The 26,208-nt window shown below is 45.4% G+C and overlaps 1 protein-coding gene across 5 annotated transcripts in view; it reads right to left on the reverse strand.

Moving 5' to 3' along the window:
- Positions 1-26,208, reverse strand: part of PDE7B (phosphodiesterase 7B) — a 1,355,672-nt gene that overhangs the window by 296,085 nt on the left and 1,033,379 nt on the right. For 4 of the 5 annotated variants that reach the window (XM_069606749.1, XM_069606752.1, XM_069606747.1 and 1 more), the window contains one exon: positions 10,768-10,851. The exons of the other annotated variant lie outside the window; for it this stretch is intronic. In XM_069606749.1, coding sequence (XP_069462850.1) covers positions 10,768-10,851 — 84 coding nt within the window. The remainder of the gene's footprint in view (positions 1-10,767; positions 10,852-26,208) is intronic. 5 annotated transcript variants of the gene reach the window in all.

Here is a 26,208-nt window from a genome sequence, read left to right on the forward strand (position 1 = left end):
CGTAAGCAAATGGATCCTAGGTGCCAAGAGTAACATCAGACTACTCCCCACTTGCCCAATTAGTCCATCATCTCTCATCGGTCCGGCCCTAAGCCAAGGCTTCTCCTTTGTAGTTGACTTTGCAGCCTGTTCTCTATTCTGTGACGTTTAAGGGAGGGTAGGTACACCTTTATCTTCATCTAGAGCTTAATGAATAGCCCTTGTTTTCAACTTTTGAATCACGTGTGAGGAAACCACGAATTTGTCCATTTCGACCTTCTATTTAGTGCTATTTGATTCAATTGTGCTTGGTGTCATTGCTTCTATGGGCCTCTAGAGACTTGCTCACTCCACCTTGTATAGGCTTTTCGCATCCTTAATTGTCCAATACTTGGCCCTTGCAGATGTTTTCCTCTTTACTTAATCTAAGCGAACTATGTCTTATGTTCATGGCTCATCCTTTTGACCCCCCTCCCCCGCAATTATTCCTTGAAGTAGCGTTCTTGATCCCAGGCCAATAGACTCCTCTTTATTCCACACACAAAGCTGTTTTTTTCAGCGTCTCCTGACTCTTCAGCCCTGGTCTGTCCCTGAGGTAGCTTGATAGGTTTCAATAAGAGTCCGAAGTCCATCTTTCCATCATAGCTGCCCTAGCCATGTTATGTTTTCTTCTGCGGCAAGCCTCTATATGTCTCGTCTACCTTGTGTTTCTGCATGTATATACACTTTTTAGTCAGCAGGTTCCTTTATCTTCATTGCATATATGATTCTTCATATTCGAATACATGTTTCTCTTGTTACTTCAGTTACGTCTTTATTCTTTTAGTATTTGCATATGATTCCAGTACGTCTCAGTATCTTTCCTTCATGACGTCACTCTTCCATCGTCAGATTTCACTTACAGCTTTATGATGTCCAGTGGTGTGCGCCGACATCCTTCCACCGTCTCATTGTGTGGCTACATTTAAAACAGTTATCTGAGTGCATATCGTCTCTCATACACTCGATGCGGTATTGGGATGATACCCGGTCTCCCACATAGGTCTCTTCTCCTGCTCTTCCAGTATGATGGAGGTGAGGGGCGGGAGCTGGAGATGACGTGTCCACCTGCTCCTCTACAATGTGTAATATGGGCCACTTCAAATATTGTTTCCAGGGCCACTTTTGGATCCCAGCCCACCCCTGGTGCCAACTATACAAAAACAATCCCCCCTGAAAAACTCATTAAAAAACGTCAAAAGTTACAATCATGCCTCCCCAAGAGGAGCAAAGGGGGAACATTGAAAGATTTCACTCACAACTAATAGCAGCAGGAAGTGCCACTAAATACAGAAACCACATTGACCCGGAAGGGGGAAAGCCCAAGGCAAGAAGCTTGATGAAATTCACGGAGCTGCTGTTTACACTCATGCTGGCGAGTTCTGATTGGAGAAGCAAGAATGAGCGTCTACATACTTTGTACACAATCAATCATTCAGATCAATACATGGAAGGGGACCTACAAGCCCTACACAAAAGCCCACAACAATCGCTTGAAGGGAGTATCTCTAGAATACAAAGCCGATGCTTCAAGCAAGGAATGTGGGAGGGAAAGTACATTTCGATGCAAAGATGGAGCGAATGATATGGCGGCAGAACAACCTCATGAAAGGGGAAAGAATAGAGTTAAAATGATTGCTAAGAATATGCCTACAGTGGGGTTTATGGAAGAGGTGGGAGGGTGGAAGGGGTGAGGATGCAGGCATAGACTCATGAGACTCAGACTCAGACGAACTACACCTAACTAAGCAACACCCTGACAACTCAGACTATCTATCCAAGGCAGGACCGCAGAGTGCCTCAAGCAAGGCCTCAGTTACTGTACGCAAACCAAGACAAAGCCACGCGCATCCTTCATATCGACACCGATATGGGTTTACAGGCTGTGGTGGTGGGGCAAGGACGCGGGAGAGGTCTAAACAGTACACATCCCAAAATTCAAATGGGAACTGTAACTGCAATTGTCTCAATAGTTTTAGCCACTTGAAGGCACGCCCGTCCCCCCACACAGGATCAATAGAGAAAATATAAATTTGTTAGTGCATGGGTAGGCATGAGACATGATGCTATAGCAATGTGCACGTGAAATACATCAGACTCTGTCACAGAAAGCTAAAATAAACGTTTGCAATGAAAATGACATAGGCTTAAGGGGGTCATTACCATCATCCCTCAAAATCAGTGGCAAACAAAGTCTTCTAAATAGAAGCAGATAAACTCCTAAAGGCCTGTGATTGGCTGAACTTAACAGATGTCGGACAGATGCAGAGAGATAACAACACTGTGAGCCTGCTTTCTATTTTCACAATTCTGTGGGAAATACTGTTTTAGAAATAGTAGAATTGAATAATAATTTCTACCAATGTATTTGTATTTGTTTATTTATGTTGCACACCTTGCCCTGGGGCATCTGGGCGCCATTTTACAAGTTAATGGGTACATGGGAGACAAAGCTTAACGAAAGTGAAATACACAGCAAGAATGCATGTTACATACATGAAGGTGCACTATTACATTAGTGACTCAAGTCATGACAGGTGGTAATGCAAAAGGCAAACCACAGAAACACTTGCGAAGGATGAGGAGAGGGGCATGAGGAGAAAACATTGTTTTTGACCTTCAGAATGGAGGATTTGTAGAACCATTCTTTTTGTTTTTGCCATTCGGTTTTTAGGAAATTCAAGGATCTTTAACCATACATAGACAGAAAACAATGTTTAACTACATATCAACCTCCTTTCATGTCCATTTACAATCAACAAAGTAACGAATGACAGTTTGCCCGCGTAACAGTCTCAGGTATACTCCACAGGACATTGCTTTCGGAAAACTTTCACCCATTCCGTAAGTATGAACGCGTAATACAAGGACAGCAGCGTGTACTTAAGGTAGTGTGAAAGATCACAAGTCATGAGGTTTAGGACGTACCCCTGGATAATCATGCGTATTATCGAAATGGATGAACGTTCCCATTCCTCCAGTTATTTCAGTAACTCCCCCTTAAGAGAGGCGTCCTTTATTTTGGACATTGCGGTGACAAACGTTACATTTGCCCGCCATTCCTTGATATCTGGCACCATCTGATCTTTGTCCAGTTTCGGGCAATAATAAGTCGAGCAGCTACCAGGATATGGGTGGTTAGTTTGGAGGTCTTCACTGTTAACTTATATTGCCCCCGCTGATCTTCATCCCCTAATAGGGCCACCATCGGGTCTAGAGACAAGGCCACCCCATTAATTAGTTTTATTTGTGCAAGAATCTCCTTCTGGTATGGTTGGGTGGGGGAGCAAGACCACCAGATATGCAACAGTGTTGCCAGAGGCTTGGCCACATCTCCAATATCTGGACAGAAGCTCCAGGTTGATCTCATTAAGCTTCTCTGGAGTGAGGTACCACCGGTACCACCTGAACAGTACTCTATAACCATTCTCCCTTAGCTGAACACAGCTAGACGATTGGACCCCTCTGGTCCCCATGTTATACCAAGCCATCTCGTCGATTGGGGCCCCCAATATCTTCCTCCCATCTTAACATTTATGTGTGTGGGGGTTTCAAAAGACTGGCATTACACACCTTTAATAAAGACGAAATTCTCTTGGTGGGGGATCTCTCAAGAAAAGGTCTTCAAATGGCCTTGTTTCTCTCCCAGCATGTCTAGTATTAGCAATCCAGTGGCTAAATTGGATAAACCTGTGTCCCTTATGAGACATTGTTGCTTACAGTTTTCGAATGATATGATAGGTTATTTATAACGTGCTTAATACCCAGAGGTTTCTAAGCGCGTACCCGGGGATCGAAAATGTGTTGCTCCGTGTAGTCTTGCTTCCAAGGCGAGCACGTTGCCCCTGAGCTATCCTCCCAAGACTAAAAAATAGGCATACCTCCACAAACAATTGACCCAAAGGTGATAACCCTCCTTCTATCCAATGGTTATAACACTTAGATGCAGCACTGGAGTAAATTCTGGGAGTTCCTAAATTCGAGTGAGGGGGGATGGGTAGGTGGTTGTGCTACATTTCCTTATTGCCTGGTCCCAGTATATCATCGTGGGCCGGGTGGATGGGAGTAACCACAGAATGGTTCACCTAACAATAGGAGGGCACCAGCACCAATCATTTAAAGCAAACCCTACCATTGCTCGTTCTATATCCATCCAGTGTTTTGGGACCCCATCGGATCCTTTGCTGTCTAGCAATGGGGCCAGCTGTGCTACATGTACATAGCCTTCCAATGAGGGTACTCTTAGCCATGCGTAGCCACTAAACATGTTTTTTCCCACCATTTATGCATGCCGCGATACACTGGGGAATTTCTCAGCCCATAAAAAATTAAAACACCCAGTTTTGGAGATCCTTTATCACCTTCTTAGGAATTAAAATCGTCAAGGCTTGCGGGACCTACAACCATCTCAGCAGTAGAGTCATTTTAACTGCTGCCATTCTCCCCACGCATGACATTTCAGTCTTGTCCCCTCTCGATAAGTCTCCCCTTAATGATTTCATCGCCTCAGGAATATCACATTGATACAATTGACTATGATCAGGCATAAGAGAAACCCGTAGGTATTTCAGCTTCTCAGACGTCCGCTGGAAAATGAAGGCCCCCTGCAAACCCGTTACAATGTGAGGTAGTTCTGATACATAAGGATAACTGATTTATTATAGATTATTTTAAACACCGATGTTTCGCAGAACTGTTCTAGCAGGGAGGCTATGCTGGGCAACGTAGTGTCTGATATTGCATGAAGAACAAGAGATCATCTGCGTATAATGCCAATTCATGATGAGTGCCTGCTATCTTTATACCCTGGATATGCGCAGATGATTGCACCCTGCATGCCAAGGATTCCCTCGATAGGGTAAAAAGTAGGGGTTATACGTGGGCATCCCTGGCGAGTTCCTCTTGATAACGGGAGTGAGCCAGAAAATGTCTCGTTCAATTTAATTATTGTAGTTGGCTAAACAAAATTTGCTACCACCTGTTTGATAAATGTAGGGCATAAGCCAAACCCATAAAGCACCTCCGTGAGATATGCCCAATCTATTCTGTGAAACGCTTTTTCAGTGTTGACAGATAATATCGCCAAAGATAGATTATTATGCTTTGCCCAGTCAATTACATCAATAGCCCGGTGAATATTGTCATGTGCGTGTCTACTAGGAATGAACCCATTTTGATCTCGCTTTATGATGCTTGGGGGAATGCCTGCCAATCGTATGGGCAAGATTTTTGAATAGATGCGTGCATCATAGCTATGAACTGAGATTGGCCTATAGGAACCGGAATTAGTTGGATCCTTACCTGATTTTGCTCGGAGTGTCAGCATAGATTCCCCCATAGTGGGTGTAATAGCTTGAGTGTCTACAAAGTTATTGAACGAGGATGCCAGCTGTGGGGCTAGTATGTTTACAAACTTTTTTTTTTAAACCGGGCTGAGAATCCATCTGTGGCAGGGCTTTTATTATTTGGAAGAGATCGGATCATCTGGGAGATTTCATCTATCGATATTGGGGCTTCGAGCATAGCTCTGTCCATATCTGATATCTTTGGAAGGTTAGCTTCTCGGACAAAGGCCCGTTGGGCAGCAGCATCCAAGCGTTCAAGTCCATTTAATGTGGAGTACTATTGGGTTAAGATAGCCATCTTAGTGGGTTTGTCTTCATACAGAATACCTCATTCATCCCGCAATTGTGTGGTCGTATTTTTATTCTGCTGAGCCTTCAACTTCTACGCTAATACTCGCAAGGCCGTGTGCAAAGGGCTGAAATAGAACTGCTTGGTTTTCAACAGCTTATGAGAAATATCAGTCGACCATAACACCTTCAATTCTGCCCTGGCTGCTTGCATCTGGCGAAACACCCTCTTTGAACTCTTTTCCTTGTATTAAGAGGCCTAATTCCTGCACCTTTCGCTCTACTTCAAATCTTTGTGCCATCTACATTTTCTTCAGTGCTGTTGCTAAACTAATACATTCCCCTCTTAAGGTAGGATTAAAGGCTTCCCACTTTGTTGCTATAGATGTGTCCGCCCTTGAGTTCTCTTGAAAATATAGTGAGATCCTCTCAAAAAAAATGTATTCACTGTAAGTTACATTTGTTACGAGAAAGTCACTAACCTTCCATACGGTCGCCTTCCTTGGCTGAGATGTGTAAGAAATCCATTTAGATTGTGGTAGGGGCATGGTCCAAGGTTATCACCAGTTCTATAGTGGCGGCCGAGACAGTGGGCAGGAGAGTCCTTGACATAAGGAAAAGATCTATCCTGGAGAAGCTATCGTGGGCATGTGAGAAATATGTATAATCCCTTGTCTGAGGGTGGAGGTGCCGCCATGCATCCACTTGGTAGGTTTTAGGACCATATGGGTAAAAGTGAAAGGAGAGATTAAGGTCTCCAAAGCGTAGTAGAATCAAGTAGGGGGCCATCATGTAAAGGGTGAGACGCAGGGAGCTCTGCAGAGGACCTGGTATGGAGGGCAATCGTTTAAGGCAGACTCCTTGCTCCGGCTCGTGGAGGAAGGACTTCCAGCAGGAAAGTGTGGGGCCTGCATCTCCCTCCAGTGGTGGATTGAAACCTTTATAACAGGGAATTGTGCGACGCAGAGCCAAAGATCCATTAGATGAGGCGCATCATAAGCAAGTTGCTGTCTGTCCTTCGTAAGTGAGGATATGGTCTCTAGTGACCTGAAATACAGGACCTTCCGATTTATGGGACAGAAGCTTAATTGATAAGGACGGAGCACATCAGCATCTACAAAAGCTTTTTCTGTCACCACAAAGATTGAATCAAACAAATATGATCTTTGGTGAATAAAATGTTTTCAGGAAAACAAATTCAAACATATACATTACAAACATGTGAAAACGTATACTTTGCTATTCAGGGACTGTTTGATGATACTAAAGACCACCTTCTCCTTGCCAGTTCTGCACTGGTTTCTGATGATCCGCAGCATTCCCTAAAATCCACCACAACCTGCTCCCTAGACACGGCTGAATAAAAGCCAAGTAAAGGTATTCTTCAAAGTATATTATTACACGCAGGTAACGTAACAGGGCCTTGTATAGCGCAGCGTCTGCCTCTGTGAAAGCCTCTCGGCGCTCGCTTCTGCACGAGAGCAGTAGGGCTGGTGTAAGCGCTGCGAAGCACCCTCTGCCTGTGTGTCAGTGAGAATCTAGGTGAGATGGGTTGGGGCGGCACATGTTTTTTTGCCATAGGGGGATCCAGGCCTTGTGCTCCATTACATCTCCAAGAGATTACCCCTGAGATCATGGGTAGTTCTGGTAATGTAAATGGTGAGTGTGTGGTAGGGAGCTGTATGATATGATATGGCATTAATAACGCGCCTATACACAAGTGTTTCAAGGCGCTGGTAGGCCGTTGTGGGATAGCCAAAGAATAGCTTGCAAACGTTGCTCTCCCATATCTGATCAGAAGAGGTTGTGTGACCTCGGCCTCTGCTGAACTGCCTTAGCCTTAAAGAGCCAATAGATTTCAAGAACATCTTTGCATATGTCACCAAGTGCCATATGGCAATATAAAAACAAGCATTGGCAATGCCAACAATTTGGGCTTTTGTGTGGGCATGGGAAAGGCACTTACCAGGCATAGCTACTGGTATTAACTCCCCATTGTTGGCAGCAGCTGCAAAATGGTGCGAGTACCTGGGCATCTAATAGCAGTGCGTGGCAAAAGCTTAAAACGTATGCACCAGCCAAACATGTTGGCGTTGCCAATGCTTGTTTTAAGCAGGACTTCAGCGGCTTTGCCAATGCTTGTTTTTAACAGGACTTCAGTGAAGGACACGCAAAGTCCTTATGAATCAAGTGGAAAAATAAATAAATAAAATGAGTGGCTGAACTGGCAGGCTTGGAAAGACATTTTTACTACACCAGGAGCGTGTTTAGAACTCCAATAAAGTCATTAAGGGCCTGATTCACAGAAGGTTTTCCTATGGGATTGCGCCATTGTAAAAACACTTCTGTGAATCAGGCCCATAGTCTCAGAAGACTGCTTTGAACAAACACTGGTAGGCACTGTCAATGCAAAGCTTGATGGTAAGGCTTGATTAGAGTGAGCTCAACGAGTTCCCGTGAGGAGGAGCTGGCAGAGGCAGGAATGCGTTGGAATGGCAGCAGTGATTAGCATGGCTATGGGCAGGCAATGGGTGGGCACACAGCCAAACAACACCTACATGCTCTGTGCCCCTCCTCATACACCATTCCTTCCTATCTGAACTCCAATGTATTAGTTCCGGTTTATACGTGTCGCAAGCAACACCTCACGGCCCAAACTAATGATATTTGATGCCCAGCCGAATTCACCACTCATTCACGAAGCAGGTGTGAATTAAACACATGGCGCCAACCCTTTTGCTTACAGGACATGTTCACCTCCTCATATCCAGAACCCATGTTTTTGTTCCTGCTAGGGCGATACACGCTTGCCTAACCCGGTGGCAGGATGGATACGTGTAGAGGTCTGTTTTGGACAATAGTACACCCTTGTGCTGGTGCAAAAAGTGTAGAATGAACGTGCACACCCCTTGGACGATTTCCTCGTGATCTGGTGTTAATTCCACTGGGTCTGGATGCCACGGGGAGTTCTGGTTAGTGGCAATACACTGAGAATCATGCCTGCAGAATGGGGGTGGGGGAGGGGCGAGTTGCTGTACCACATTATGAATTCTTGCGAGAGACCGATTAGTCAAAGAAAACCAACATTCCATGCAAAACGGGGGGGTGGGGAGGGATTTGGTGGTTCAGGCAAAACAGTATTTTGCCCGGAAATGCTATCAGGGATGGACTGGGAACCAAAAGAGGCCCTAGAAATAATTTTCAAAGTGGCCCCATATTACACATTTTCAGCAAGCCCAACCCTTTTCCTATGATCCTATGAGACAATGTGGAAATACCACACAAAAGAGGGCCAGGGTGCAGAGGCCTACCGGGAAATCTCCAGAGTTCCCTATAGGCCAGTCCACTCCTGGAATGCTATGTTTGGCTTCTGCATGAAACCATTCCTTCACCCCAGTTTTGCGAGCACGCATATACAACATAATAAAGTTTCATCACTGCTAATGCGTTTATATTTTCTTAAACGGTAACAGATCACTCGTCATCAGGCGCAATGAGGACATGCTCCTGGAACTTTGCACGGTTGCAAGTGCAAATGTAAACACTCTCTCTCTCTCTCTCTATGGGCAAGAGGACCACCCTGCGTTGTTTCAGGAAATTTCTTGCACCAGGGCGATATGGCCCTCGTGCAAGAAATGTGAAAAATTGGCCCACACTAGTCCAAAATGTCTGCAGTGCGTGATATGCTATTCCCATACATGCCAACATTCAGATGCACCTGGTAGGGAGATTTCCACAGGGAAATCGGGAGACACATATTTCCCCATAGGAATGCATTGGGGCTAAGTTATTTTAGGCGGGAGACTGTGAAAAATAGCAATATTTTTAATCTCAAAATCGGGAGTCTCCCGCCTAAATCGGGAGGGTTGGCATGTATGCATTCCTGTCTAGTGCCATATAAGAAATCCTTGGGCATTTTGCGTGTTTAGGTGGAAGGTGGTGAGAGTGTCTGGAAATCATGAAGGGTTGACCCCCCATCAGATACTTGGGGCGAAAGGTCGCACAGGAGGCGGCCACGTGCATCATTGACCTTGGGTCCCTTTAATTTGCGGGATATGAATGTCTATGCAGGGACTCTTTGGGCCCGATTCATGGAATATTTGCCCGGTTGAAAGTGACTTGGAACCAAGGTGGGCCTGGGCCATAATATTGTCTCGGGCACCAATGAAAAAGTGGCTCACAGTTGCAAATTGCTATTCATTCCTTTTGTGACAATGTTTGAATAGTATCCAAGTGGGAGATGTTTGATAAAATGTGATGCAAATTGTGCATTTCAAAGAATATTTATTCAGCAACACTGGTTAAAACTATTAGCCGCATAGTCAAGTAACTCATCCAACTGGCCCACACTGGCCAAAAAAGTGTCCCACTTTGACCCAAAAAACTGGCCCACACCAGCATGTTGCGTTTGCGCTTCGGCCATGGGCCCATTGGCCAATAGGCCAGTCCGACCCTGGATGAAACCGTGCAAAGCATATTTTTGGCAGGCAAAGTCAGTGCATAGTCACTTTTCAGCAGTGCAAAATGACTTTGCACGGCAAAAATACACTTTGCACGGTTCCATGAATCAGGGTTTGTGTCGGCAGTGCAAAGTCACTTTTCAGCAGTGCAAAATGACTTTGCACAGCAAAAGTACACTTTGCACGGTTCCATGAATCAGGGTCTGTGTCGGCAGTGCAAAGTCACTTTTCAGCAGTGCAAATTCACTTTGCATGGCAAAAATACACTTTGCACGGTTCCATGAATCAGGGTTTGTGTCGGCAGTGCAAAGTCACTTTTCAGCAGTGCAAAATGACTTTGCACGGCAAAAGTACACTTTGCACGGTTCCATGAATCAGGGTTTGTGTCGGCAGTGCAAAGTCACTTTTCAGCAGTGCAAAATGACTTTGCACGGCAAAAATACACTTTGCACGGTTCCATGAATCAGGGTTTGTGTCGGCAGTGCAAAGTCACTTTTCAGCAGTGCAAATTCACTTTGAATCAGGCCCTTAGCAGCTGGCCCAGGCCTGTGTATCGCTTGGATTGTGACATGCAACCCACACTGAGCACAGCATGAACGCGACACACCCTGAGTAAGGCGCGGCAGAAGAAGAAGACACGGCCATGGAGTACTTACTGTTCAAGAGTCGGAAATCTATGAAAGGGTACGAGCCACGTCTTTCAGAGAGAACCCCCGTTGGACCTCTCTCTCGTGCATCTCCTGCAAAACACAAAACAGGAACAGCTATTAGGATCTGCTGCCGTCCAAGCGCTTTTGCGCCTACATCCTATTAAAAAGGAGAACCTGTTTTTACGTGAGTGTGTCTAAGCTAAAAGCTGTACATTTTCAGACGCATACTTTTGGGCTTTTTGTTTTTTTTTACTGTTGGTTTAGGAATCCTAACATGTGTTACATGACAAACTTAAAGATGGGCACTAAAGAATGCTTGATAAACATTGGCGACTCAGTCATGGTTGAGTAATGGCGCCATGTGGCTTTTTCCATCTTGTTGCGATCCAGTTCGCTTTAAGTGCGCACGCACGCACGCACGCACACACACGATAATGTCACCAAAGACATGCAGAATTGTAGTTGAGTAATTACCAACAGCAGGAGTATATCCCACTGAGGAGTGGCAGCTGATAGAAAACAAATGCAAAGCTAGGGTCGTCTGTCAGAGCCCTTAGAAGTGAACTCCACTGTTGATAGTTGTCAATCTACATCTTTTTTTAAAATAGTTTTTTTAAATTTTGATTTGTGAATTTGTTGAATGCAGCACTGCAAACCTAACTGCTGCTAGGCACTAAGAGCAAACGCATCCATGGCTGTCGGGAGGGAGTTGCAGATTCAGCGAAGGAGAGGAGTTTCTGAGGGTGCCCCTAAGGAGCAGCTTATAGTGTGCAAGCTCCCCTCCCCCCCAGTGCCCACTTCTCACCCCTGCACTATCCCCAAGGAGTGGCTGGGTAAGGGGTGAGGTGGAAGGCGCGAGGGATGCATGGCTAACCTTGACCAAAAGAAGCATCTGGGGTCCAGCCACCCTTGACCACCTCACTCTATTGCCACCACCTTCACCCACCGAACTACCAGGGAAGGGAGAAGAAAACATGGCCATTCCCCTCCTATGAGCTCATGCCAGATCTGTGTGTGTGTAATCTTGCTGCGGCCAAACCTGAATGTGTGTTTGGGGCACTTTCACCGGCGCTTCTGGGACTTGCCGGTCTTCGCTGGATATTTAGACAGTAATTCTTCTTGGCCTCCTCAGGTATTCTTATTGTAGCTTTGCGCCTCATTTACAGCAAGATTTGCCTTACGCAGATACACCGCCTATTGTTTGAACTGTATCCATAGCATTGCACTGTTGAACTGAGCTCTCGTGTGCCTGCAGTCAATCGTACTGTGTGTGCCGTGTGCTTGTTAAGCAGATTGATTTGGAATTCAGTGTGCAATTATCAGTAAAACTGCTTTGGGAACTGTACCCCTCGAGTAAACGCAGAGAGAAAAGCACTCTCAGAGGAGTTAATGGAGTAAGCTCCGTGTGGGAATTACACTCCCCACAATCCTGCATGCCACATATCTAGAAATGTCAGGCGCTTCTGGGACAAGCCGGTCGTCGTCGGTCATCGACATGCATAGGCATCTTGGCAGCACGCTCTTTCACCACCAAACAGGTATCCCCTTTATTTCTGTAACGCCACTACACTCCCTTTGTTCTAAAGAATTATGGGTAATCCTCATGGATGCTCAATCACCTTGGCCATGCACCGAGCGGCCCCGCTAGCTTACATCAACAAGCTTAAAAACACAAAACTAGACGTACTATCTGCCCCACCTCTAGACAGCAACTGGTTTTGTTGAGGAGATCAGCACCTTGGAACTGAAAGATGTGCAGGATGTTCCTTTAATCTCAGTAGACACTAGTACAACAATTGTGCCGAGTGCTCCTCAACCTCCCCCAACAACCGTCACGTACCTCCCTACCCTCCCGACCCAAATATTTACTCCCAGTTTAAGCGGCCCAGTACCGATGTATACATCTAGCTCCGAAAGAAAAGATGTATTTTTAGCCGACTGACATGCCACTTAAACCAATATTTAAGGTCTTGGAATCTCCAGGTCAAACACTGAAATTAGCTCTGCTTAACACCAGATCGTTAAATAAGCACGCTCAGGACATTCACAATCTTATTGAAACGAATGACTTGGATATACTTTTTCTTACAGAAACCTGGGTCACTAACACCAGCGGTCCTAGCATTGACCTTGCTGTTTTCAAGGGTTACTCGATCATTTGCAAAAACAGAGAGTCAGGACATCGCAAGGCTGTAGCAATTATTGCAAGGAACACTTTCGATCTTTTTTCCTCTCCTTGTTCATGTCAGGGCTGTGAGACTGTTCCTGCAAAAATGATCCTTTCTAACCACTTCTGCCTTAATTTTGTACTTATTTATCAACCACCTAACAATATGCCTGATTTCAATGATGAACTAATTCAAATCTTGAATAACCTCAACGGTCCAAACCGTATGACTCTCCTTCTAGGAGACTTTAACCGCTGGAGGTAACAACTTGGACCCCCAGAATCTGGCTCTAGAAGCTGCCCTGAACAACATTGATTATCATGTTCAAAATAGAGACCCAATGACAGGGAACAATAACCTCATGGACCGGATTGTGACCAAGAACTTTGACGTAAACATCAAACAGACCAAGGCTTGCATATGGTCAGATCACTTTACAATTGATTTCTACATCTGCCCAACTAATCCCCCAATGAAACCCAAAAATCGAACCAAGACTGTTTGCAGTCATAACTTCAAAAAGGTATCATTGCAGGACTATCAGGCATGTTTTGATTCCATCATGACCAATACCTCCTCCAGTACCCCTGCCTGTGAATTGGTTGCTGTATTTAATAGATATTTTCAGACCATGCTGGATAAATGTGCTCCTATGAAATCAAAGTTGGTAAGAGAAAACCAAGGCCATCAAAAATGGTTTACCCCACGACTCGTAATATTAAAAAAGGAAAAACGAAATCTGCAGTCCCGATGGCTGAAGTACCCCGCGGTGGAAAACAAGACCGCCTGGAAGAAGGCTGATATAGACTTTAATTGAAGATATGAAAAAATACTTCTTTTACTCCCAGATTGACCACTCGGCCAACCACACAGGCAAACTCTTTGAGATCCTTAAGGTGCTGGAAAAACCTGAAGCGGCCCAAGTCTCGTTTCAACCTACCAATCACGACTTCCTGAGAGTTCAGAAGGCTTTTGAAGCTAAAGTGAATACTGCCAGATTTAAAATAAAAAACATGCAAACTCAGACAAATGAATATGATTCGGTGGCAGAACCTATTCGGTGGGCCAGTGAACATGCTAGTTTCAGGCTATCCTCTATTTCTATCACAGAAATGATAAAAATGCTTTCATCCTTGTGCCCTAGTTCCTGTGCCGAAAATCTTCTTCCACTCAAGTTTACTTTAGCACATAAAGACCTCTTTGCCCCCTTTTTAACCAGGTTTGTAAATGTATTTTTTAGGATTAGTCAAGTTCCGGCTTCCATAAAAACCGTGACAGTTAACCCACTTTTGAAAAAAAACCATCTTGACCCTAAGGAACCCGAGAATCGCAGGCCAATTACCAAGTGTAATTTTCTCCTGAAAATCTTAGACAAGTTTGCTACCTCATAATTCCAAACGTTTACTGAAGCCAATCAATCCTACACAACAGACAATCAGGTTTCCAGCCTACTTTTAGCACTGAGACTGCTCTGATGGATTTGCAGACACACTTGCTGCAAATTATCGATGAGGGAAGTCCAGGCCTGTTGATGTTGCTTAACTTGTCGGCAGCGTTCGACTTGGTGGATCACAACCTCCTCTTGAGCACTCTCCATGACCTGAGCCAATGCACTGACGAAGCCATCAGATGATTTTGTTCTTTCCTTATGGACAGAGAATCAAGGATAACATGGGGCCCGGCTTGCTCCCCCTTAGCTCCCATAACATGTAGAGTCCCTCAGGGGGTCTGTCTTTCGCCCCTTCTGTTTAATCTATATATCAGATCTCTCTACACGCTCCTGAAACGCCAGGGTGTGGTGTTTACTAACTACGCCAATGACACCCAGGTGGTCTTTAAGTTAACAGGGGACTACAACCAAAATCAGGGTAACGTGTCTATAGTGTATAACCACATTAAATCTTGGATGACCACAAATTGTCTCTGTCTGAATGGAAACAAGATGGAGCTCCTGATGGTGGGTTCCCATCAGGCTTTCCCCAAACTGAGCTCTTGCTATAAAGCCTTTGACCTAGGCAAAAATTCCATCAAGGTTCAGAAACATGTTAAAACCCTTTGCGTACAGACTGGTTCCTCCCTTAGTGCTGACGCCCACATCAGTAGGCTGTCCCGCACTTGTACCTACCACCTACGTTTACTTAGGACTCTGCGCCCTTTTATCTCTGAAAAGAACTGCGCCACTGTTGCTCGAGCCACAATATCGTCCAGATTGGACTATTGTAACTCCTTGTTGATTGGAGCCTCCTCGAGCAACCTAAAAAAATGTCAAACATTACAGAATGACACGGTTCACATCACAAAAAAGATCTCAAGAAGATGCAGCATTAAGGAACACAGAAGGGCCCTGCACTGGCTTCCAGTGAATGAGCGAATTACCTTCAAGAGCCTCACCATTGCTCACTGATGAATCTTCGGAACGGCCCCAAAGTATTTAAAAGCCTGGGTGTCTCTGTACATCCCATGCAGAACTCTGCAACCCAGTCTCTGTTTGTCTGTCCACGTTTCAAGCGCTCAAGGAGCGGAGGCAGATCATTCCCGGTTAGAGTGGCAAGATCCTGGAACTCCTTGTCTCCTGCCCTTCGACTTGAAGACAATCTGGGTTCTTTCACGAAATTCCTGAAAACCTTCCTGTTCAAGTAGCTCCTATCCGTGCCTCTCCTTTGAATATCTATCCTACTTGTCCTGTCTTTGATGGTCGTTCCCTGCATGTAACTGTGCGCCCCGGTGCACACGGGCTACCAGTGTGGTACAAATAAATAAATAAAATAAGTAAATCCCTTCAAGTTCCCGTGGTGTGATGTCATATCGGGAAGATACAGCATTTAGAAACAGATGAATGGAAGCGTGGCTACCCGTGTAAGCCACACACAACAGCGGCTTTTCAGAGCGAACATGGTTGGAGCACAGCAGCCAAATGCAACAAGTTCATGCGGAAATTGTGCAACAGCCAAGAACTTGCCGAAGTCCTCTAACGGGAACCCCCTGAGAAAGAACCTGTCCTCCTCTCGGTATCTCACCTTGTCTGGGTGAAGTGCTGAGGGCGTGTATGTCCGTCCTGAATTCCCATAAGGAGTCACTGTAGGCTCCGCCCACTCCCGCAGTTTTTCATAAAAAGTCTGCCCTGCAGCTCTTTAGACCCGTCCAAGTCTGCCAGTGGGGGGGACAGCTAAGACTCCATCAGCACGTGGAAAGCAAGTGGTAGGTCTTGGCAGAGTCAGTACGCAAGGCCCTCGCAGTGATGAAAGGTAACGGCAGGCGGAACTTATTTTTTTTTTTCTTGTTCGAATTCTACAACAGATATGTGTTCCATTCTTTAAAAACAGATTGCAAATGGTGCTGTGATTTCCTACAAATTATATGGTGTCATGTTTTCAATTTCAATTTTCAATTACCATTGTGTGTTATCTTTTGGTGTTGCAGTTATGGGGTGAACCGCAGAATTCAATGAATGGAATGTAGAATGGGAAGAGAGGGACATTTATTTGGTTTTGGCATCTTGGAGGGAATGAGTTATGCTCCAGGAACTACATGCTCCCATCTATCCTTCCTATCATCATTTCCATATTTTCTTTCTTACCCTCCCCCCGCGCTCTCTCTCTCTCTCTCTTTCTCTCCCCTTCTCCTACCTCTGTCCCCCCCCCATACCCTGCCTCCCCATGAGGATATGGAGGATCCTGCGGGCCCAGCAGGCAGGAAGGAATCACACAGACACCGACACCTCATGCCAACAAACCCGGATTACAGTGTGATGAGGAGGGTTGTTAGGTTTCTGTCCCCCCTGACAGATCTGTCCCTTCGCCTACCCTGAAAGGTGCATCATGACTTTAACCCCTTAAGTGCCAGGCTATTATGCAAGTCTTTGCAAAAAGGATGAGCATACTCGTACCACACAGCTCATGAACTGACCGGCACAAAGGTGTGTCAATGGCGGAAAAGGTGTGTAAGTGGCGGAGGTGCGCTGTACACATCCCCAGTAACATCACATACCTGTAGACCTAAGGATTAAACACACACACACTGCTACTTGTGTTATATCAACATGATATGATATGATATTTTATTTATATCTCACCCATAGACAAGTGTTTCAGAGCGCGACGAGGCCAGGGAGGGGAACAAGGGAGGACAAAAACAACGATCTTACTAGACCCAGGGACATTGAGAACGCATAAGTGCAAGGGGAGAGGGAATGGGGACAGTGCAACGGGCAGGGGAGGAATGGAAAGTGTTAAACACAGGATCAAAACGATTAGAGGTAGTGCGGCCAGCAGGTGGCAGGTGCAAGGGTAAGTGTAGACAGCGGGTGTCTAATAAGTGCAGGTAGGGGGACTGTAGGGTTGCAGATACAGACCCAAGTGCAGGGGTTGCCAGTAGGCAGTGCAGGTATGCGGCTGGGTGGGCGGGGATCTGGGCCCAAAATCAGAAGGTAGTCGGGTGCCCAGTACCAAGCAGCCAGGAGATCAGCAGGGGAGAGGAAGAGCGAAGGCAGACGCAAAGAGGAAGGTCTGGAGGTGCTTGCGGCACCGAAGATGGTTCCTTCAGGCATGTTCACACCAATGTGTCCATCATTCTTCGCACTGCTCTGCAACAGCTGGCTACTCATCATGTGACACAGCCGCCCACTCACAACCGTTTGCCAGTTGCAAACCGTGTGGCCTCCACAAAGCTGTGCTTCCCTCATTCCACATTCTGACAACACCCACCCCCCCACAACTCCCCTCCCCCTGGCCCACGATAGAGGTCCATAAAGAAGCTCCTAGAAGCTTTTCTGAAACACTGCCATTTGTGTAGGAGAAAACGGACTGACATTATACATGTTTTAAACACTTTAAAGCTATAATTGCTCACCACTGAATTCGGCCTATATTTCAGTACCTGTATTTAGGTGAGCAAATTAAGCATTTGTGAAGACAGCAGGAGCAACGTTGTGATATCATCCCAGTGAGCACAAATACATCAAAACAAAACCTGTTGACTACAGGTACCTTGGGCACATTGTCACCAGAGATGGACTGGGAAGCAAAAGAAGCCCTGGAAATAATGTTCAAAGTGGCCCCATATTACACATTTTCAGCAAGACCAACCCTTTTCCTATGAGACAATGTGGCAGTGAAATAGCTTACACAAAAGAGGCACAGGATGCAGAGGCCTATCAGGAAATCTCAAGCGTTCCCCATAGGCCAGTCTACCCCTGATTGCCGCTCAGTGCCTAGGGCTGCCCTCCCCCAGTAAAAGGTCCTCTGCCCCATTTTCAACAGCACTCTGAAGGGATTACCTTATTTAATCATGCGAATCTCTAATGACTTACAGAAAGTATGCCATACACGATAGAAGTCAACATATGCCTGAAAAGGTAACCAACAAAGGCGGGCAGTACACAGCGGAAGGCCTCCCAATCTGGAAATCATTATGACACAGGTACACAGAATGTATTTATTTATTGTGAAGTTGTATAAAACACCACAATTGTGGTGCAACTGCTTTAAATTCCCCAGTGAAGGGGACCTACGAGTCCAGAGGAGCTGACACAGAATGGGGCCTAGACAGAAACCAGGCAATCACAGGGTCCCCCCAGAGTATACAGCGATTATAACGAAATGAAATTAACAAATAACTTTTATAACGAATAATAAATAACGAAAAGATATCGAATTATTTGTTAAAAGTATGTATGGGGGGTGCAGTAAGGGATTAAAAGGGGTGGGGGTTTGAGGGAGTATTAAAGCTAGGGAAACGGGGGGCTCGGGTGGGACAAATTTAAAAAGAGAAAAAAATTCTATGTGTTTTCGTTATTTATAATTCGTTTAAAAGTTTTCGTTATTATTTCATTCGTTATTATCACCTGAAACCAGTTCCAACATGAGCTGGGATGGTAAATCCATCCCTCTGTTATGGCAGGTGCATTGAAGAAGTAACATTTCATGCTTTTGAGTGTAGATTTTGAGTGCGGCTTCTGCTTCAGCCTCCACCTCCACCTCACCAGAAAAATGGAGAGTTGCCCCCCCAGGGGTGTTGCAAATGCATTCCCGTTTGAAAGCAAATCCATCTTCAGCAGTTCCACTCGGGTATTTGCCATAGATCTGGGGGCGATGGGGCAAGCTGCGGGGGCTAGCTGGCATTTTAGGCAGTTGCCTGGCTATTCACCTTTTACTGGCATGAGACAAGCAATGACATCGACTGCATTTTTGCCAGCACAAGGGCCAGCACCAAAACGCAAACCAACCATACCCCTTTACGAAGCAATATCATTTAAAAATGGACGGCACTCCCAAAGTCCCATGAACATTCTAGGAACCCATGCACACCGGGCTAACTGTTAGGGAGAATTCTGAGACATGTGCTAATTCCCTGCTACCTTAGGGACCCCCAGCTCTTTTGCTGGACTTTAGGACTTTTAATGTTTATCCTGAAGAGACAGTGAGACTTTTTTTACCACTCATGCATTTTTTTTGATTTACTGTGTTTCTTTTGGTTGTGGAGTCTGACAAACTCTGTATGTATCATCTTTTTACATTGTGACACACAGCACCCTCAGTGCAGTGTCACAGAGAAATCCTTTCTTTTTTCTGCTAAGGTTTAAATACCTTCTCTTGGATAACTACTGTTTCCAAGAGCTGTAAAGTGAAATTGACTTTACTTACATTTTCCTCTTTAAAGACCCAGCGCACACTATCTTACAATAGGGTACTGGAGGGGTTACTTAGTATCCCCTTTGTCTAACTTCTCGTTAACATTCTTATGTTACCCTTTCTACAATTAATAGCTGGTGGCAGTGGTTTACTTTTTCCTCCCATTGTGTGTGTTTACCACGGGCTGAGTTCTGTGCCCATTTTGTAAAAATGGCCCCAGTCTTCTTTTTTCGCCTTTTCTTGTTGGAACGGTCCTTCTTGAGATTTACTCTGCGTGCCAAAGCAGGTTTGGTCCCCTTTGTTTTGTCTTTGCCGGGATTCACTGGTGAATCCCGCCTCTGCACCAGCATGTCTGGCAGGGCAGGAAGCAAGGACGGAGCCCGAAACTCCCTGTGCATAGTCTCCTTGGTTACCCAATGGTGATTGGTAGGCTGGCTGTACTTGGAGGACGGCCACCCTGCTGTGTGAGTGACAGCAAGGCTGGGAATGAATGGGAACGACTTGAAAAAAAGGTGAGGTCTTTTGCAAGGAAGGTAGAGTCAACCACTGGACGAAGGAACCAAAGAAAGAAACTGGAAGAGAACCTTGCTGCACCTCCTGGGCCGTTGGTTTGCCCGGTGAAGCCCTGCTGCAGTGCTGAAGCTCCTATTTTGACATCAACTAGAGAAGCCCGGAACGGACGACTTCTCCCCTTGGGTTGGTGGGACCAATCGACCCCAAGACAAACTCGACTGAAACCCCTCTCTCTGCTGGTTGTACTTCCATTGCTGCTGCAGGAACCGAGTTCCAGGGGATAGGAACACCAGAATCGAGTGCATCGTTTTTAAGTCTGGCCCAAACTCCAGGTAGATCCTCCGGACTCCCTCGAAGCAGGGCTGACCAAGCCTGAGCCACCTCAACAGAGTGCTGGACCGCAGAAGCAAGGAAAGTCCACAAGGTGTCCAAGAACTGTGTTGGTGCTATTTGCGAGTAGCTGAAACCGCAAAGTGCCGCTGATCTGAATTGCACTCATTGCTGCCACCAACCTTAAAATCATAGTGCAGGAGTCCCCAAACGTCCTCCCTCTTGTCCCCATGACTGAGGCCCAGGAACAACAAGATCTGCTGGAACAGAAGCCAGCTGGAACCATTTCTTCAGACCTAAGGTTCTGTGAACTACTTACCTCTTGTGTGTGTAGCTTGCTTGCTCTCACTGGAGACTTGCATTTGCTGCCCTTTGCAGAGTTTCTTGTATCTTTGCCCTTCACAAGCCTCCCAGCTTGTGGCCCACCAGTGATTTCTTTTTACAATAAAACTCTTTTTAACATTGTGCAAGACTTTTACCTACCTTCAAGAAGTGCCTCAGCTCCCCTAGACTTTGCTCAAGTGACATTGGCTGTCCTGGCTCCCTGAAGACTCCTCTTAACCTCTGACTCTATGTTTAACTGTCCCTGAAAAAAGTCATACATACCTTACTTGTACAGCTGGGAAAGGGTTAATTTACATTGCATTGGGGGTGGGGGGGGGGTTCAAAAGTGCTTACCTGTTTGGGAAGCTTGTTAACCATTGTTTCCTTCCCCAACCTTTTCCTTTTTGCCACAACTTCAGTATTACCTTTTAAGTGTATAAAATGAAATATTAATGTCCACAGTGTCCTAGCAATTGAAGTCACCTCAGGGTGTAGGCATATCTGTGTGCCATCCCAAAAGGGCATCTACTTACTTTATTGAACTGAAGGAGTGTATTTTGAAGTGTATTTTTATTGTTGCCAATTGCTCCCTTCTAAAGAAGGCTTATTTTAAAACTGACTGTTAAATTATTAAATAATTATTTAATCAAGAAACTTTGAGCATAAGTGTAATTTGGGTACTTGTCACTGTGAAACTGCATGTTGCAACCCTACAGCTCACATTGACCCATCTTGAGATAAGTCTGGGTGCACAGTCACACTACCAACTTGTGTAGTACAGGCATATACCAAAGGTTGGGTTACCATATTGTCAAGAGGACAAGGCTGGTGTAGTCTCTCACAGGGTTACTACATACAATCTTGCCTAACACTAACTAAGACCACTGAAAAACACAAATACGTCCAGGTCAGATGCTGTGAAAAAGAAAGAGACTCAAATGAATACTAACTCACGTGCTTATCCTGCACAGACTTTCTCCTTTCACTTGAAGGGTTGGATACCTTGTGCTGACAGTGGACAGAGTCTAGAACTCACCACCCGAGGGCAATTAGCCTCAATTGTCAAGTTTGCTTGGATTGCAACACTATTCAAGTTTTGCAGAATCACGAGAGTTTGTTATAGAAAAGGAAGCACTATAAATGAAGGAAATGTATTAGGACGCAACACAGCAGGGGTGCTTGCCATTGCAAAGATTCTTGGTGACTGCAAATGTTTCAAGGAATGCGGATTCCTCTATGATCACTGCACTAGATGTTCTGTCAGACACCAATGGTGTGTGTTGCCCAAGTTGGGCTATAACCTGACACACAATATGAGTCCTTATGCCTTGATAAAACCTTAAGAGGGTGAAACACAATACACGTGCACCATTGGGCTTGTGGCGGCAATATTTCATGTCTGGCATTTTTTCTAATGTTTGAATGAATTGCATTTCTTTGTTTGCGTTTTCCAATGTTAATGTGTTCATCGGGACTATTCCTATCATTTCATTCAGATAATAATAAATTGTTTGGTAAACTATTCGGTCTAGTGAAATGCTTATTATTAACTGTAGTTCTAACTGTACTAACTTGTGTACACCTAGTTGTTACCAACGCTGCGCAGGAAACGGAGGCATGTGTTTTATGGAATTTCAGGTTCTGTAGCTGCAGGGAGATTTGCAGCCATACCTTGGTTCATGCAGCTGGGGCATTAGTAATCTATTGATGAAGAATTAATCTCAATAATGTAGGCCCCCTGCTTGCATTTTCACCACTGGCACTTCTAAAATGAATACTACCACAACCTGCCATCAACTTGGCCTTCTCAACCTCCACACAGGTCACCAGTCACTTCAACCCCAAATGGTGCCTGTCAGATCCGTCAGAATCCATACAATGAAACCAAACTTTGACCCTTAGTGTAGCCGTAGAATTCTTTCTACAAATGTAACCCTCTGCACATGCAAGTTAACATACAGAGGGATATATTAGTTGAAAGACAAGGAACACCACATGACGACCAGGCACTGCAAGGAAACAAGACAACAACTTAGCCTTGGAGTCAATACACTAAGCAGAAACGATACAGTGTTACCAAAAGCACTAACCAGAGTTGAACAAGTCTCCCTAGATGCTCTGATCAGAAAAGGGAAGAAGACAGAACGGGATCAGGATGTGATCTATGAAAACAATACAAATATCATGAAGTTGGGAAAGAGTCTAAGATCATAGAGGGGCAAAGGATAGCAGAGACTTACCACATATTCCTGATGATGTTGCTATCCCAACGTGATACCCAGTGTACTCCTACCCTAGACCGATGGCACGAGGACGCCTAATCCGAATGAGGCAGTCCCTACTCCAACCCTATCCCGTAGGCACGAGGACGTCTAACGACTTAAGCGCAGTTATGGCAGTCTCAAGTTCAGCGTTTTTCTTCTTGTACACTAGGTGTCTGTTGGAAGCTTCCCAGTGTCGGGTACTGTGGAACGGTGGAGAAGTAATCCTTATTAAGGTAATCCAGACGGGGTAAGTGCACTCGTTGTTTTACAGGCCGGGTTCAGTCAATCCAAACCGAAAGGCAATTGTGTTGTCATACAGTAGACCAAGTTCAATGCACAGCGAAGAAAGCAGTTCAAATCGGCAGACAGATGCGGGGTCGTAGCAGTCTGAGTCCGATACACAGTGAAGCAGGCAGTCCGAATTGGCAGGCGGGAGCAGGGTCGTAAACAGACCGGGTTCGATACACAGTGAAGCAGGCAGTCCGAATCGGCAGACGTGAGCAGGGTCGTAACTAGACAGGGTTCGATACACAGAAATCAACAATCCAAGTCAGCAGGCAAAGGAAGGTAGGAAAGCGGTCTGGGTCACAAAGCACACAAGGTAGACAGAGGCAAGGTAGAACAGGATGCAAGATAGCAAAACAGAACAAAACTTGCGGCTGATTCAAAATCAGAAGCGAGGAAAAGAACAACCCGGAAGTGTTAAATAGGTTACCATAGAAACTCACGCCCTCAACGCAACACACTGTGAAGAGGGCGTGATGGACGCCAGAGTCGCCATGGCAACCTGTAACCACGGAATCTATAGAATCGGGTATGGCGAAGACTTGTTTCACGTTCTTGGGCTTATTACCATGAGAAAGGGAACTAATCGACGTAAAACCAGGGCGAGACGTGACAGTGCCCAATGCCTCCTCCATCACATGTAAACCTACTTTGTCTACCCCTCCTCTTCTCCCAGATTAACCATCTCTTCTCTAAAATCTTCTATCGCCTTTCACTACACACCCACAAACAGCTGCCACGGGCCATTGTATATGCCACATCTGCAATAATCAAGCTATGAGCACGTTATCCTCTTTAACCCTATCATACTACCCAACATCGATGGTTAACCTAGACTCCAGCATGCTTAACCTGGCCTCTCCCTTTCAGATAACACGTTCCCAAGTGTTTTCTGCAAGTTGACCTGCTTTCCACTGCACTACGTCCTCAGGGCAACAAAGTTTATGCAGAGCTCGCCAGAAACAGTGGTGAGGATCACACGTTTGTTTGTTTGTTTATTTTATTTGTAAAGCGCTCCAGACCCGTGGGTAGATGGGCGCATCAAGAGTTCTGTTACAGGAATGAGGTATACATTCTACATTGGTGCAACAAATACAATTTACAGCAATTTACATTATTTACAGAACTTCAGCAGTTCATAGGAGAATCAGATGTGAATAAGTAAAGTAAAGAGTAATGAGTAAAGAGTTCAATTACAGGAAAGAGGTATTCATGTACATGGTGCGACAGTTACAGTTACGGCAATTTACAATATTTACAGAGCTTCAGTAGGTTTATAGGAGAATCGGAGGTGATCACTACTCTTTGTTCAGTAGCCAGCGAATAACCTGTTTCCTAAAGATTGGGAAGACCTCAATGGTTTTGATATGGAGGGGTAGGGAATTCCAGAGTAGAGAGGCAAGCACAGTGAAACTGGAGCCGCCTGCTCTATTTAAAGTGAATCTAGGCACTACCAAGCATAAGGAGTTGGGTGACCTGGTGATTCTGGGAGCGGATTTCATAGTGAGTTTGTTGGTGAGATATGGTGGGGCTAGGTTGTTTAAGGCTTTGTAGGTGAGGCAGATAGTTTTGAGGTCAATTTTTTGTTGTATTGAGATCCATTTGCATACTTTCCTAGTTGTGGAAATGTGCTCTCGTCTTGGGATGTTGAGTGCTGCGCGCAATACATTATTCTGGAGAACCTGGAGTTTGTTAATTATTGATTGGTTGGCACCTAGGTATAGGCTGTTGCAATAGTCCAGTTTGGACTGTATGAGTGCTCTAGCAAGTGTGAGGCAGCTATGGGGCGAAAGGAAAGGTCTGCAGGCTCTTATCAGTTTGCCCGTGTAGGCGGTGGCTGATGCGGTCATATTAGTTTGTTTGGTGAGGTTGGCGTTGGCATCGAAATGCCTAGAGTTTTCACGCTGTTAACAATGGGGATGGTGTTGCCATCGATAATAATGTTTTTGTAGTGAGGACTGAGTTTGGACAGGTTGCTGGGAGAGCCAACTAGGAGAAGCTCTGTTTTCTCATCATTTAGACAGAGGCAGTGAGTGGCCATCCATGCCTGAATGATGGAGAATATTTCATTGATTCGGGTGACGTCTGTGTTGTAGTTACCTGAGATAGTGAGGAGTATCTGGGTGTCGTCTGCATAGTTGGTGTAGGTGACACCCAGACGGTCCAGTTTATCCATAGTGGCTTTGTAAATATGTTGTACAAAGTCGGGGAGACGCAAAAGCCTTGTGGGACTCCGCATGTGATGGGGATGGGGTCTGCTGCTGATGTGATGGTTCTGTTCGCTAGGAAGGATTGTATCCAGGCGGTGGTGGAGGGGGAGAAGTGTGCTGCGCTAGATAGGTGGCTGCAAAGGATTTCATGATCAACTAAATCAAAGGCTGCCGAGAGATCTAGTAGGAGTAGGATAGCGGCCTTGCCTTTGTCTTTAATTTCATCAATCTGGCTTTTAAGGTCCACAAGGGCAGTTTCTGTACCATGTAGAGGTCTGAAGTCAGATTGACAGATACCTAATTGGATTCCAGGTGCTCCTGGATTTGGAGGTAAGCGACCTTGTCCAGTATTTTTAGCAGGAATGGGACGGTTGTGATGGGTCTATAGTTTGTGGGTATCGCTGGGTCGAGTGATTGTTTTTTAGCAGGGGGAGAACCCAGGATTGTTTTAGATTGCTGGGGACTAAGTTATTGGCGAAGGAGAGGTTGATAAGTTCAGTAATGAAAGGGGAGAGGTCTCTGGCTGCATCTTTTACTATCTGGGCGGGACAGCTGTCCCCTTTGCAATTAGATGGTTTTAAGGAGGCAATGATTTTTTGGACTTCTGTAGTAGTGACTTTTTTTGAAGATGAAGCCTGTATTAAGATCGGTGGGTGAGGATGAGCTAGGGCTGGTAGACTTGCTGCTAAGGAGTTGTTGGCATTTGTCCTTAATTTTAGTTTGG

The sequence above is a fragment of the Ambystoma mexicanum genome, chromosome 4p, assembly GCF_040938575.1.
Source record: "Ambystoma mexicanum isolate Mex_15411 chromosome 4p, UKY_AmexF1_1, whole genome shotgun sequence".
In the NCBI taxonomy this organism is placed as follows: Eukaryota; Metazoa; Chordata; class Amphibia; order Caudata; family Ambystomatidae; genus Ambystoma; species Ambystoma mexicanum.